The sequence below is a fragment of the Lontra canadensis genome, unplaced genomic scaffold, assembly GCF_010015895.1.
Source record: "Lontra canadensis isolate GAN:19392208 unplaced genomic scaffold, GSC_riverotter_1.0 scaffold1, whole genome shotgun sequence".
In the NCBI taxonomy this organism is placed as follows: Eukaryota; Metazoa; Chordata; class Mammalia; order Carnivora; family Mustelidae; genus Lontra; species Lontra canadensis.
Window position 1 is genome coordinate 65,938,528 of NW_022630995.1, and position 15,237 is coordinate 65,953,764.

Genomic DNA, 15,237 nt, shown 5'->3' on the forward strand with positions numbered 1-15,237 from the left:
TGTGTAGGCACAGGGCTTACATTCAAGCCGAGCTGGGCTGGAATCCAGAGAGAAAACAAGGAATGTCCTCATGGTCGCACAACACAAGTGGTTCAGCAAACAGGTTACTGTCTAAATATTCACTCTGTAAACACAGGCTAACGCCATGGACAGATGCTCATGGTAACGTCTACCACAAATAGTGTGAACGTACAACACAAGGAGAATGAGAAAAAGTCAGTTTTGCAAGTTTATGCACAAGCCTAATTCAACATCTCCCTAACAATATCATATATTTAAAATAAAAACCAACTGGGCAATCGCTAATAACACCCACAACAACAAACAAGCAGACAGTGAGGCTCCTGGTCTTGCCACGGGAACAGACACTAGTCTGACGAAGTTTCTGGACCCCACCACCAGTTCTCAGGCCCCACAGACAGAAAGCCTATGAGGTGCTCCCTGAGCACACACGCCAAGGGGCCTGGACCCTGGGCCTCGCTGCAGGGCTGACAGTTCAAGTTCCCAAAGAGATAAACTGTAAGGGAAAAAGGGGTGGGGTGGGGGCCTGCAGGTTAAAGAATTACAAGACACGTGGGGAAAAGAAAGGGTGGGAGTCACTGCTTCATGGTGACAGTCTCTGGGGTGATGAGGAAAGGTCTGGAAACAGACCCTGGTGACAGCTGCTCAACACTGTGAATGTAATTAATCCCACTGAATTGTACAGTTAAATGTAGTTAAAATGGCAAGTTTCATGTTATATATATTTTATCACAATTTTCAAAAATTAGTAATGTAATATACCATCAGCCATCGATTTGTAGACTTTAAATGAGTGAACTGTAACGGTATGTAAATTTTATCTCAGCAAAGGTGTTTAAAAAAGGAGAAATAATTTCCCTAAACTAAGTCAGTTTCTTCACATGAGGTCCACCTCATGTAGATTATTTGTATTAAAAAAAAAAACACAAAAGATACATCAAAAGAAAAAGCAGGCAAGCCTTGGAATGGCACACTTGAGTAACAGGAGAATAAACAAGGAAGGAGTGGGACTGCCGTTGCAGGCAGTGCCGTGGTGGGAGGTCCCGTGGCCACTCTGGCAGAGGAGTCCGTGCTTGGAGGCCGCACGCAGGAGGAACTGACTTCCTGGGGCCACGGTCAAGCTCGCAGCTGCACATCTGCTCAGTGTCATCTTTTCTATCTATACTTTACCTTAATAAAGTCAAACAAGCACAGGGTCAGAGACCAGGAGTCAATATGAAAATACTCCCAACTAGAGAGTCTATGTGCCACAGATTCAATCCTTACTTTAGAGGCTGGTACTAGTATATAACTTCTCCCAAACCTTCTACAAGTTGTTCTGTAGGATCTGCACACTAGAAGCTCAGACCTGAATTACCGCTGGGTCTGACAAGGGAATCTGCCAGGGAACCTAAGGGAACTGTCCCTTCTGGCATCACCAGCTGCCGCTGGGAATGCTCTGCTTGCCTCCTCCCCAGCTCTGTCCCTGTCTCTATGTCCCTCGCTCCCTCACCTGTCCCCAAGAGCCCTCCTTCAGCCTGACCCCAGAATTAACATTCAAGATCAAAACACTGCCAATCTTCTGGAGTCTGACCATCATTTGCACTGAGTGATTAAGAAACCCAGAACTAGAGGCACCTGGGCAGCTCAGTTGGTTGAGTGTTGGACTCCTGATTTCAGCTCGGGTCAGGATCTCAGGGGTGTAAGATCAAGCCCTTCGTCAGGCTCCACACTCAGTGCAGAGAGCTGAGGACTCTCTCCCTCTGCCCCTCCCCCTCACGCTCCCTCTCAAATAATCTAGAAAGGGAGGGAGAGAGAATGAAAGAAAGAAATCAATCTGGAACCAAGGCACAGCCAAGAATGGAGTTTCAGGATACATTTCAGCTCCCCGTCACTCACCCCAAGTTGATGACAGGCCCATCAAACTAACTGGCTCACCAGCAAAAGAAAACACAAGGCCCTAGAATCTTGCTGTAAGAACCCCCACCTTCCCAAGATGCACGTTTTTGGTTGGTTGTTCCCCCCGCCAATAAAAAGTGCCTTTGGTGGATGTAACTGGGGACAAAACCATGCTCTGCATTTCAAACTCATGACCTAGAATACTTTCCTGACCCTTTCTTTGGTGGAGGTGAAAGCTGGGACACTCAAGTCTCCATGCCCTGCCACGGAACATGCCAGATGCTTTCAGACTAGACATAGAGGAAAGGGTGGGCAGGGAATGGGCTGTGGGGAAGGGGTGCCGGGAGGGTCCGGGGCCAGACAGAGCACTGGCCACAGCCACACAACACTGTGTTTTGGTCTTTCTGCCCCCATCACCTGTATCCAACCACTTTCAGGGCTACTGCTTCTCCAGAGGGGAGGGTGTGAAGTGGGAAGAGTCATGACCCCTCAGATAAGATTCAGGAAGACTAGGTTGATACAGGGGTTTCAAAAGAAAACAAAGTGACTAGTCTAGAAGTAAACTACAATAATAATTTATTTACTTAGAAATAATTTCCCTTCTTTGTGAATCTGGTCCAAACAAACATCAGCTCAGACACTTAAACAAAGATGAGCATGGTGTGTGCTGTTAGGAAGCATCTCTGGCACAGGACCCTGACTCTACGTGGTAAGTCCATGGGAACAGAAGCAGCAACGTGGCAGAACTGTGGAAGCGGGCGCCTGACTCAGCAGCGACCACAGATCCAAGGAGCTTCATCCCAGTGGACTCACGCGGGGCCAACGCCCTCCCACCACATGGCCTCCAGCTGCCAGCAGGGCAGACGCCGAGTACCGTGCTTGGGACCACTCGTCCTGGCGCACGTGCGGAAGCCCTGGGATACCCCGCGCCACTGAGATGTGGCCACGCCGCGAACAAAGGCACAGAAGGAATGCTAGAGACACACACATCCCTGGCCTCCATGCCCAGGAGCCCTGTGGCACCGTCAGGCCCTTTCTAGAGCCGTCCCCCTCCTCTGACACCCCTTCCCCGTCTCCCCTGCACACCCAAGTGCCACAGCCGTCTGGCCAAGCCTGAGTCTCTTCAAAGTAAAACTCTACGTTTACCACGGCTTTTCCTTATTCATAAGGAAATTGGGATGTTAAATCTCAGTGGCATTACTACTGAGTCTGTTATTTTAAAAGTTTAATTTAGTACTCCTGGGATTTTGAGTTTCCGCCCAAGTGGTACTGTTCCCTGAGCAAGAACGTCCACACCGTGATGGTGTTCCAACACACACCCACTAAACACAGGGAGAAGGACCGTGCTGTCACACCACAGAGACATATGCAGACAAAGACCAGATACCTGATCTGTGACACCAGTGCTGGCAAGTTGCTCTGAAGAAGTGGCTCCGAAAAGACCAGATTTTCAAACAGATGCTTATTATGCAGTTCCCATGTCACCTGGAACTTTTTCAAGTGTTCATTTTCCTAGTTAAAAAGATAAATAAATAAATGGAAGATATACTGAATTGATGAAGACTAAAACTCCCCAGAAGGATCCGCCCCCTCCAGCCCTCTTTGCAGGCCCAGAACATCCCGCAGCATATGGAGAACCCGGAGGCACACATGCACACACGACCCCAGTCTCCTCCCTTCTAAGTCCCTCACACAGAGAAAGGGGGTAAGATGCACACAAATATGTGACGGAGAGAGAGAAGCAAATGCACGTATTTGACGGTCATTCCTTACACTGTGCTTCCAAAATGCACTGAAAGACCTACTCTTCAAACAATTTAAATGCACACAAATCCTCTGATGTCAAAGGGCAATCATTTTCTTGCCTATCTTGAGAAATCTGCCATTCTGGTGGCCGCAAATAACTTCTCCACTAGTGCTAAGCCGTGGAAGGTCAGGTGTTTCCTCTCCCTAATACACAAAGGCAAACTCAGCAGTTACTTTAAATAGCTTTTAAACATTTGGGAGCGTCCTGGCCATCAGAGTGAGTGATACCAAAAGAAACGTCCATCTGCCCTCAACACAAGGTGACCAGGACAGAGAGGGTGCCTTTCTTGAGCATAGATCTCGCTACAAGCATATGCATGTGGGACTCCAAGTGTCCACCCATAAGCTACGCGATGCTGTAGGGCTCCGTGTGTTTCAGTCATTGCACATCCTTCACACATGTTCCTTCCCTAACCCACTGACAACTGGAGGAACTGCTTAACATGATGTAGCAATACTCCATGAAATGGGTTACTCATGGTGACGCCTTCTACAGCTTCGCCCCAGTGAATTCACATGATCACACCTGCAGGCGTTAGTAAACAGTCTACACACGAAGACCCCACTGTTTGCCCAGTAACTGGCTGGCATGGGGGCTGAGAGAACGAGGCAAAGCGAGCATTTCCTGTTCCTGGGCACAGCCAGCGAGACAGAGCTCAGGGCACACTGGCGGCACCACTCCAGCACAAACGGATGCCAGCTCTGCCACCTGCCAACCCCTGCTCACGGCCTGCAGACAGACAGGGCCCTGCAAGGAACCCGGACACCTGCACAGACCCTCAAACCCTCCGTTCTGCCTGTGTTTCCAGAGCTTGCTCCCACTGCCCCAGGTGTGCACTTCCGCACCCTGCAGTGCCACTACTCTGTACAGGACAGCCAGCCGGGGAGCTGATAAACTCCGCCCATCTCTGGAATGAGAACCTTGCCAAAGAAGGTACCAAGGACGTGGCCACAGATGACATGTCGACCACACTACATGTCACAGACGTCAGCAGAGACCACTCTGTGCAGGCACTGGGCCAGGTGCAGGGACACAAAGATGAAGCCAGCAGGCCCCTGCTCTCTAGGAGTCACCAGGGGACAGAGAAGTAGGCAGTGATCCGATTTACGGTTTGTCTCTACAATAACGAACATGCAGGAGCTAAGGCAGCAGCCAGACCAGGCCCCTGGCCAGCTGAGGGAGGTTCTGGGGAGGGCGCTCAGGGGAGCTGAGTGCTTGCTGGGCTTCCCCCATAAACCTTCACAGCTGCATGCGTGGTCCTTGTCTGCCTGCCTGCCTACTTGCGGGGGTAGGACACAGCTCTGGCTTTTGGGGGTCATGTTACTATAGGTACCTGGGTGAAGGCTGACTTAGGAAGATGTTTGGCATTTTTCATGAAATCTGTTAATCATACATCCAAATGAGGCAAGCAAAAGAAAAAGCAGGACCCAAACTCATTTCCCAGCCTAGAGTCAACTTGGGAAAACAACGTGTGCTAGCAACAGTGTTTCCTGCAGGCCACGCATGGTTCTCAGTGCTCACGAGGGTCATCTCAGTAGCGCCCTCAACAACCCTGGACTGTGTGCTGCCAGGCCCCATTCACAGGCCAGAGACAGCCTACAGAGGCTGAGCGAAGGGCCTGGGGCTGGGGGGAAGGAGTCTGTGGGCTGCGGGGGAGCGGGGGTGCCCTGTGCAGGAGCGCAGCCAAGACTCAGCACCACCTGAGCTAGAGGCACAGAGAACAAGCTCGCCAGTGACTCAAGCTCAGGCTTTTCCACCCAAACTAGTTTTCCTTCTTACACTCAACTGCAAAAAGGTTTTTGGGGGTCTGGAAGGAGAACGAGGAGGTATTCAGAATCAAGCTGTGTAACAGACCTCGAGAACTACCAGGATCTTCTTAAGGATGGAAATTCAGATTTCATGATTACTACAGCCCTGGCACAGCATTTCCCAGAAGGTGGGAAGCACAACCTATGTGCAGGCTCCTTCTATTTTAATATTTAAAATAATATTTTAAAACATGAAGCTATCATCTTGTTTGATCCCCAGGGCAGTGTAGAATATACCCACAAGTGCATTTCCCACGAAAATAATGTTTTTAAAAATACCCTCCTATGTCTAAATGTCCCTCCCTGGGTTCTGCAGAATCAGAAAAACAGGGGATGTTGTTTCCAGAGAAGCCGGTTGAGAAGGCAGAGAATTAGCCGGCAGGGTTTGTGCAGCCAACCAATGTGCTGCTTTAAGAAAAACCACCAATGTGCTGCTTTAAGAAAAACAATTTGTGGCCAATCATAAAATCTGAGCTTTCAAGCAACAATCTGCATTTTAGAAAACTTGAATCTGTCACTGTGGCCTTGAAGCTTCTCCGTTCTGATGAGGATCAGTGGTGATAGCTACAAAGGTCATTTTTAACAAACTACTCGGTGAGCCCGTGTATTTCCAATGACCAAAGTATGATGTTGGAAAACCACGTGTGGGCAGACCCATTCTGAGCACCGGCTCCAGCACTGGTTCTGATGTAAGAGACATGCTCAGAGACCCTACACCACACCTAACCATTAAGAAGCCCTCAGGCAGGGCACCTGGGTGGCGCAGTGGGTTAAGCCTCTGCCTTCAGCTCAGGTCATGGTCTCAGGGTCCTGGGATGGAGCCCCACATCGGGCTCTCTGCTCAGCAGGGAGCCTGCTTTCCCCCTCTCTCTGCCTGCTCTCTGCCTACTAGGGATCTCTCTGTCAAATAAATAAATAAAATCTTAAAAAAAAAAAAAAAAAAAGAAGCCCTCGGACTCAAGTGTACTCCTGATGAATGGCTGGAAAGGCTATTAAGATATTCCTCCCTTTGCCAAATATGGATCTCCGTGAGGCAGAATTTTCTTCAATAACTTCAGCCAAAGCAACCTATGATAACAGTGTGAATGCAGAAGCAGCTACGAGAATCAACATGTCCTCTATTGAGCCAAAAACTAAGGAGATCTGCAAAAATGTAAAGGAAGCCCCTCTTCTTACTAAGTATGTTTTGGAAAATAATTCTTTTTTGGGACACCTGGGTGGCTCAGTCGATGAAACATCTGCCTTTGGCTCAGGGCATGATCACAGGATCCTGGGACTGAGCCCCGCATCGGGAGTTTTCACACCCCACCGACAGCACTTGTTGAAACCACAAACGTAGGTGGCAGCTGGCTTATAATGACAAAATTTCTGGGAGGCTGTACTTCGCCTCAGCCCTCCCCAAGATCACAACAGGCACATGCCCTTGCCATCCCTCCAGGGCCTCTCCTTCACTCTCACACAAGGAGGTAGACATCTGTGGGCCCAGCACTGTGTGTCGATGCCACCCAGGGTGGGACCGAGGCTGTATCTCCCATCTCCCAGGTTTAGAAGTTCCTGGAGTGAATGCTGGCTTTGGGGCAAACAAATTTCTCAGGATTCCAGCTTTTAGTTTGTTTTTCGCCCCTAAGTCTTCTTGCCTTTCCTGCCACCTCAGCAATGTGCTATAAAAGCTTTTTATCTAGTTTCAGTTTATGTGATCCAGTAATTCCGTTATTTCCCATGAAGGAAGGATTTCAGGGTGTCACGTCTGCTGTACCACTGGAAACAAAAGTGAGTACCTCTATGTATAATGAAAGTGACATTAATCACTGAGCAAACAACCATATTTTGTTCTTAGTATTTACGAGTTTTTTCCAAACCACAAGAAAGTATTCCTATGCAAATTGTTAGGAATTTGCTCCAACAAGCAGGGCTGAAATCAATTTCTGTTTGTTTCAAAAACCACGCTCCTCGCTGACTGCCTGAGGTGGGGCGGGGCCGGGGGGGGGGGGGGGCCCTGGGCGGAAGCGCCACCTGGGGCAGAGCTGTGCTTTGCACTGCTTGGCACAAGGTTCGGGCAGCTGGGAGACGCTCTTCACCTTGGCGGACTCCTCTCCCGGCGGACTCAGGAAGGTCCGAGGGTGCGGTCCTAGAGGAGGTGGCACTGGATGTGAACTTCTGAAGAACAGGCACTTTCAGTAAGTCGAGGCAGAAGAGGGAGAGCTGCGTGCGATGGGACATTTGGGAGTGAGGCACCAGAGGCCTGCTGGGCCCTGCTCCAGGTACCAGCATGCCATTGCAGATTCTCACGATGCAGAGACAGCCGTCCCTCCTGACTCAGGCTCCTTTCCTCACATTGCGTGCTTTCCTCCAGGTTGTCAAGATTCATGGCACGGCACGGTCTACTGCAGGGATGCCCAAGGAGGCCCATGAAGCCCAACCCCCCTGAATTTACCTGCAAAACTGTATGTCTGAAAATTTTCCTGGCAAGAAGGTCTATCAATTTTAGAATCACAAAGACCATTGCATTTAAAATCTTAGAAACTACTGGTGCTATATTTGTTTCAAAATGTAGTTTTACCAGGAAGGAAGTACCCAAAACTAGTCAAGTATCATTTAATAACTAAATTGAGGTAATGGCAAACAAATCCAGACTCTCGGCAAATCGGTATTTCTCTAACAGTCCGGAAGGCCTGAATGACCAGTTTCTCAGGCAGCACAGCCTCCCTGTACCGGCGGCTGAACCGCTGACAGGGCAGACTGAAGCTTCTGATGCCCAGCCTGGCTGGTTTCTAGGAGCTGAGGTTCTACCACATGCCTCCTTCCACCCATGTGTGCTAGGTTACCTCGTGAGGTGGTCAGAGACCCGTAAGACACCCCTGCTTGTCTCCTTCATGAGGGCCACTGGGCAGGGACAGGGGTGGGCATGAGGGTGGGTTCTTATCGGACTCTGGGAACCCATCCCTAACCCAGGGCTGGACTGTGGAATCGACAACTGAAACCCATAGGACCGGAAGCAAGTGCTCTCCACAGGAGTCATGCCCTGCGTGTCACACTGACAACAGAGATAACAGCTTAAGACAGAAACCATTTGTCTTTCTTCTCCCTCCTAATGCACACACTGGTCCTCACCTCACATCATCCCCATCTCTCGCTCCCTAGGCCTCAAGGTCTCCAAACTATTTCCATGATATGTTACCCAAACAATAATCCACGCAACACCTTTCTCTCACAGCACAGTCCAGAGAGAAGAGAGAGGGGAGAGGAATCAGGTTCTCTCCTTGGTGCCTGAGCACCACAAAGGAGGGGCTGGTGATGGCACACGAGGTCAACACACAAGCTTCCCCACGATCTCACCCGAGCACAGTGGTCTTCTCAAGTTCTTCCCCACAGAACCAGAGGAAGGCAGCCTTCGCTCTTACCAGCGTGCCCAGGAAGGTGCTGATCGTGCGTGCTGCCTGGCAGAGGGCACCATACTCCTCGAGGAGGAGAGAGATGAACTGGTGAGCCTGTGGAGGGCCCTGCAGGGCGGACGGCGCCTTCACCTTGGATGCCGCCGATAGCTGCCGGAGCAGTCGGACCTTCATCTCCAGTACATACTCTCTGGCTTGTTGTTCCAGCCGCTGGTACAGCTGGTAGGGGTCCCTCTCGCAGAGCCTGCACAGAGAAGAGAGAGTCACCGCTCACCCGTGACCCGCCCACACACGGGCCTCCACAAAACTGCGATCAGTGAGCTGAGCTGCGATCAGCGCCCACCCGGCCATGGCTACACCCACCATCTTCTCAATATCCCATGGGAGGTGCCTTCACCTCACTCACCACAAAGGAGCCCTGGCACAGACAGCGTCGAGAGCCACAAAGTCATCAGCTAAGAGCCCCAAAATCCCAGCATTTACTCAGAACTTACTCTGCACTAGCACTGTGTCTCCCACGTACCAACCCAGTTAATCACCAAGTTCATCACTCAGCTGAACAGTGCAGCCCGCCTGGGTGGAAGGCAGGGAGCTCACACAACCAGCAGGTGGCAGAGCGCACATAGTGGCGCCTCCTCTCAGGAGCCCTAAGACACCTCATTGTCCACGCCCACATGCTGGGCAAAAGCAACCACCCAAGCAGAGGTGACACCTGGCTTGTGGGACTCTAGAGCAGACTGTTCTGTCCTTTTTTCCAGGAATTCAGTATATAATGCAAATGGGCTTACATTATTTTTATAATCAGAGGAAACTATAGAAACAATGTCTCTTTTTAAGCTATCACAAACACACACACACACACACACACAAACAATGAAAATGTATAAAATAAATCCCCTAAACTGAAGAGAAGGGAAAAATTAATAAGTGCCTTTCTACCGAGCCACAGTAGCAGTTAACATTTTTATGAATTTCTTTCCTATTTTGGAGATAACCTACTAAAGCAGCCGCTCCTCCCAAATGCACAGTTCTGAGGGGTCTGCAGATGGAAGCCCAGGATGGCTGGGCTGACAACAGTATCTGTCTGTGAGCTGCCACCAGGAGGGAGCCCTTGAGGCCAGCACTGTATCAGACACAAGTTGTAAAATGTATCAAGCCTGGATTTTACACAACGGATCCTTTTACCTTCTGGGCACCATATTTGGTCAAAAAGAGAAGAATGTAATTCGCCCTCTATTCCAGTTTTAAATTAGTGCACCACCTAAGTTATAAAGACAAGAGGCAAGTAAAACCTGACAATGGAGCACAGGAAGCCTTGCACAGAATGTGGCTAGAGAAATAATAAAAACTGATGGGATTCCCACTGGGGTCAGCACACTTCAGAAAGACATACTAGTTTAGGGGCGCCTGGGTGGCTCAGTGGGTTAAGCCGCTGCCTTCAGCTCAGGTCATGATCTCAGGGTCCTGGGATCGAGCCCCGCATCAGGCTCTCTGCTCGGCGGGGAGCCTGCTTCCCTCTCTCTCTCTGCCTGCCTCTCTGTCTACTTGTGATCTCTGTCTGTCAAATAAATAAATAAAATCTTAAAAAAAAAAAAAAAAGAAAGAAAGAAAGACATACTAGTTTAGCGTAGCAACCACAATTTTAATTACCAGTACAACTGTCCTACAAAGTAGAATATATGTCATCTGTTAAAGGAATGCCCCAGAAGGCTCAAATGACAGAGGGACAACCAAACTTACAGCAGACTGGACGCCTCTTAGTGAGGTGAATTAAACATCCATTTCACTTTATTTCTTTGTCCATTTCAGTACCTTAGAAATACAACAAAATGGCCATGCGGTCCTCCCACAAGTAGATTTTTTTAAAAGCCGTATGACCAGGAGACTATGCCGAAGTCACTGAGGCGGCTCATCCACATGCACAGCCAACAAACACCAGTGTATGTGTGCTGAAGGTTACTATACAGTGGCACGGCTGCAGCACTGAAGAAGCTGAGGAAATAAACTCTGCCCTCACGACGCTGATGGCACATGCATACAGGTGATGGGATTCTGGTAATGGTAGGAAATAATGAAAAAGACGGCAAGGGGAAAAAGAGTGATGGCAGAGAGGCGCCTGGGGTCTTACACAGGGTAGCCTCTTTGAGAAAGTGACTCTGAAAAGTGATGTGAACACCGGAAAGGAGAAAAAAAAAAATCCTGAAAAAGGAAGAACATGGCAGACAGAAAGAAGAGTAAATGCAAGGGCCCTGTGGCAGGAGTGAGTGTGGCCAGCAGAGGAAGGACGGGAACCAGCACAGCTGGGATGTAGTGAAGAGCGGTGTGAGGGCAGCACAGAGCAGGACCATGTAGGACACCAAGGGCCACAGAGAGGAGGAAAGGATTATGACCACCAGCTGTACAGACTCCCAGAAGTGGGATTCACGAACACCCCTCTCCTGATGAGTATCTCCATGTAAACCACAAAAGCAGCCGTGCTCTTAGGACACAAGGGCAAGTAAAGCAGATCTGATACAGACACACTTCCAGCTGGGGCTGTGACATATCCACATTCTTAACAGTGTATTTCACTATCAGGGCAATGCCGTTTCCCAAACCTCAGCAATTCCCATTATCGGCTTTACACTCTCTGCCATAACCTCTCCCGCCGCTACTAGCACTTGCCAAGTATCTTCCTCTGGCCGCCTCTCCTTTGACTTCGGCTGCTTCCTAAGCACTGGTAGTCTAGGATGTCATGTGTCTGAATGGCAGGCCCTATGTTTTTCCCTCATACTCACTAGGAAACCTAACTCCTAGAAGCGGCACAACCACCCAGATCCATCTCCTGTAGTGCAAGGCGTTGAGCCCTGAACAAACTGGCCACGTTCCTCCACAAGTTCACAGAATCCACAGCCATGCACTGCTCCTCGCTCCAGGATAACCTGTGCTGCACAGCGAGTAAGAGTCTGCAGAGCCCCCTTCAAAATGTGGGAAACACAAAGCAAGAGGAGAAACGATCCATGAACTGCCTTGCTCAAATTGATCCCTTTTACCTGGAACATTTCAAAGAAGAGAAAAAAGACCCTACAGACTATAAGGCAGAGTAACAGTCTGTCTGTCACCGGGCACATGGTGTCCGCTGAAGAGCACACGTGGAGTCACAGGCCCTTCACGGGACACCCACTTGGACGGGCCGGCCACAGCGCGCGCTCCATTCCCACACCGGCGCGTTCTCAAGCTGCCTGGCCTCAGGAAATGTCTTCTCACCACAGCGGGCACCTGCCTGTCCTCCTGGGGCTGATTAAATGCAAGAGGGCTTGAGACTGTGCTCAGTCCCATCCCTCGCACAGTCAGGACTCCGAAAGCAGTGCTGCAGTCAGTCTCAACACTAAGAAAGGACAGAAACGTGTCGATTCATTTGTTTATTATATAGGCAGTGAGCATTTCATCAGAATGAACGTGAATCTCTGCCCAGAGGGCTTGCTTCCGGCAGTCTGTCTGCCGGCCGGCAGGGTACCGGCAGTAAGCGGGTGCAGCCAAGCTTACGGGGTCCAGAGAGCAGAGCCCAGCCGGAGCAGAGGGTAGGCTTCCTGGGCAGCAGGTGAGGGAGGGACACGACACAGGGGCAACGTGTACCTATCCACGAGCTCCTTCACCCCCTCCTTGTCGGGCACGAGGCTCTGGTCTTGGTCGTCGGCCAGCGGGGTCCCCGCCTGGCGGTAAATGCAGCGGACCGTGTAGCGCACTTCTGACCAGTAGTTCTGCAGCTGCTGGGGTTCACGGTCCGTCTCTGCTGAAATCTCTCTGTGAGATGGCACAAGAGCAAGGAGGTCAGGGTTAACAGTCAGTCTGGGTCACCCTTGCCCTCCAGATGGCCTAAGGGGATGGGGCATGGACTCCCAACAGCATCCTCTACTTTACTCTGCTCCTGGAACAGCCTCCCACTTGCTGTGGCCACAGGGAGGCCTGGTGACCAGCCCAGGCTTCAGGTGCCTGCAGCTGTCTGGTTCCCCAAACCCTCCTCCCCAGGAGACCACAGCCCCTCCTCGCACAACAGGAATGAACACACCTGGCGTCCCACGTCGAGAACACTGATGCTCCCCTCCATCTCAAGGGGCCCATCATGCAGCTCTCTCTCCCCACAAAGCCCCTGCTCCCCACTTGGCTGCACTGGCTTCGGGCCTGAGCCGAGCACAGAGCAGGTTCAGAGCCCCTAGGCCCTGGCCTCTCCTCCTCTATACTGCAGCAACATCCCAGGGAAGGGGCAGCTCTCCCCCTACCCAGGCCAGCCTGAGACTATAATGACTTGGCTCTGCCTCCCTCCCTCTCTAAGTGCTAGCCTGCTCCTGTCAGCCCTCACAGGCAGGGACTCAGAAGAGCCTCATCCTGCTAGTTCTCCCACTGACACCCAGGCTCCTGTCTCAGTCCTTAGGAATCGATCAAGTGCCTGCCGTCTTTATGGGAACGGCCCCTTTCCTGCTCCAGCTGCAGCGGGGGTCGGGCAGGCCCTGCTCCCGACTGTCCCACGGGCCCACACTGGTACCTGCGCTCGCTGCAGGCCTCACAGGCACACGAGGAGTCTGAGGGGGCAGCGCCCAGCCCCGCCGAGGGCAGCGTCTGCGCACCAAGGGCTAGCCTCCCGCCGCCTGCCTCCGGCTGGGACCCGCCAAGAGGGGAGTGAAGAAGAAAGTCTTGGCCCTGCTTTGAAAAGAGAACAGAACAGACTATGTTCAAATGTTCACGGTAGAAATTTGTTATTAACGTGTTAGAAAAATGCCTTTTAGAAACAGATTTAAATTCAGACGCTGACAAGATCTCTAAGGACATCATCTGGGTAACTTTCTGACACCTAAGAATTTTGTTTGCAACCAATTATTTACTACCTTTGGAGAGTTCTACCATAATCTCAGGAAGACAGTAAGTTTCTTTCATGCTTTAGGAAAGAGCAGCTCCACTCTCAGCGTCCTCATCAGCGGATGCACTGCCCTGCACTGTCAGGGCTGGTGCTTAGTGCAAAGCCAGCAGCCTACAAGCCCAGCGGGAAGCTGGGGAGCAGGGGGAGATGGGGAGCAGAGGCCTCTCGTCCTGGTCCCATGGAACCCCACAGCTTGCTGCCTGCACTAAGGGACAGGAGGCTGGAGAAAGAGAACATTCTAGGCAAAGATGGCAGGATGAAGTAGGCTCCAACCCTCGTGCCTGGAACCCAAGAGCCCCTAGAAGGTTCTATTAGTAGCCATTACAGGGAAAATAACTACAACCCTCTCCCTCCCCCCACCCCCCCAGGTGGTCCCTCGTCCCTCAGGGACAGGATCTGAGAGGGATTCTATTACATTATGGACACATGCGCTCCAGTCCTAGAGCAGATGATCCCTGCAGTGAAGAAAGGGCTGTGGGGTGAAGGCCCCACAGCCTTCACCCCATCAGCCTAAGGAGAAGGAAGCCATGGAAAAGGGCCTATGAAGGGAGCGCACACACCTGGAGAGAGAAGACAAGCCCTGGGAGGCTGTGGCAGCTGGTGGGTGCTTCCTCAGGGTGGTCAGACACTTGGGGCACCACCAGTGGCAAACCGGGCCTGTTGTGTGCCCCTTGGGAGTTTGGGCACACAGACATGTGAGGGAGCAGTAGTGGGCCTGCCTCCATCACATGGTAGGCCGGGTCCCTGCTCCGAGAGTAGGGGCTTGTGTCATCAAAAAACCCACCAGAAAAGGTTCCTGCTAGGTGAGTGGGTCCCAGAATTATACCGGGGGCAGAGCAAGGGTTGGGGGGCTGTGTCACACAGAGTATGTGGCAGACAGTGAGAAGTCTGGACCGAAGTCTAGGAAACCCTAAAGAAGGGCCTCTTATGGGGGCGCCCGGGTGGCTCACTCAGTTAAGTGTCTGCCTTCAGCTCAGGTCATGATCCCAGGGTCCTGGGATTGAGCCCCGCATCAGGCTCCCTGTTGGGGGGAAGCCTGCTTCTCCTCCTCCTTCTGCTGCTCCCCCTGCTTGTGTTCCCTCCCTAGCTCTCTGTCAAATAAATAAATAAAATCTTTTTTAAAGAAGGGGGGCTTCTTACAATCAAGAGCCACTCACCAGTGGAACACCTGTTAGAACCCTGGGCCCTGGTCACCAAGGAGAACCACAGACAGCCTATAAAGTATGGAGACTCCCCCCAACCCCTCCTGCCCAGAGCACCTTCTCCACCCAGGCAGAGCAGGGAAGGCCAAGGAAGCAGGACAGGCACCACTGCCCTCCACCCCCACAATATGCCCTTGTTGACCCCAAGAGGAGATGCTCTAAGGGAGGGGAGACACTCAGGTTTTTTGTAGATTAGACTAGAGTACCCAAAAATGAGATGATTCTAATACCCATG

The 15,237-nt window shown here is 51.2% G+C and overlaps 1 protein-coding gene across 1 annotated transcript in view; it reads right to left on the minus strand.

The window, feature by feature from the left end:
* Positions 1–15,237, minus strand: part of FAM193A (family with sequence similarity 193 member A) — a 160,545-nt gene that overhangs the window by 59,686 nt on the left and 85,622 nt on the right. Inside the window, 4 exon segments of the mRNA XM_032856195.1 lie at positions 3,287–3,411; positions 8,916–9,150; positions 12,522–12,689; positions 13,429–13,586. Of these exon segments, the coding sequence (XP_032712086.1) occupies positions 3,287–3,411; positions 8,916–9,150; positions 12,522–12,689; positions 13,429–13,586 (686 nt within the window).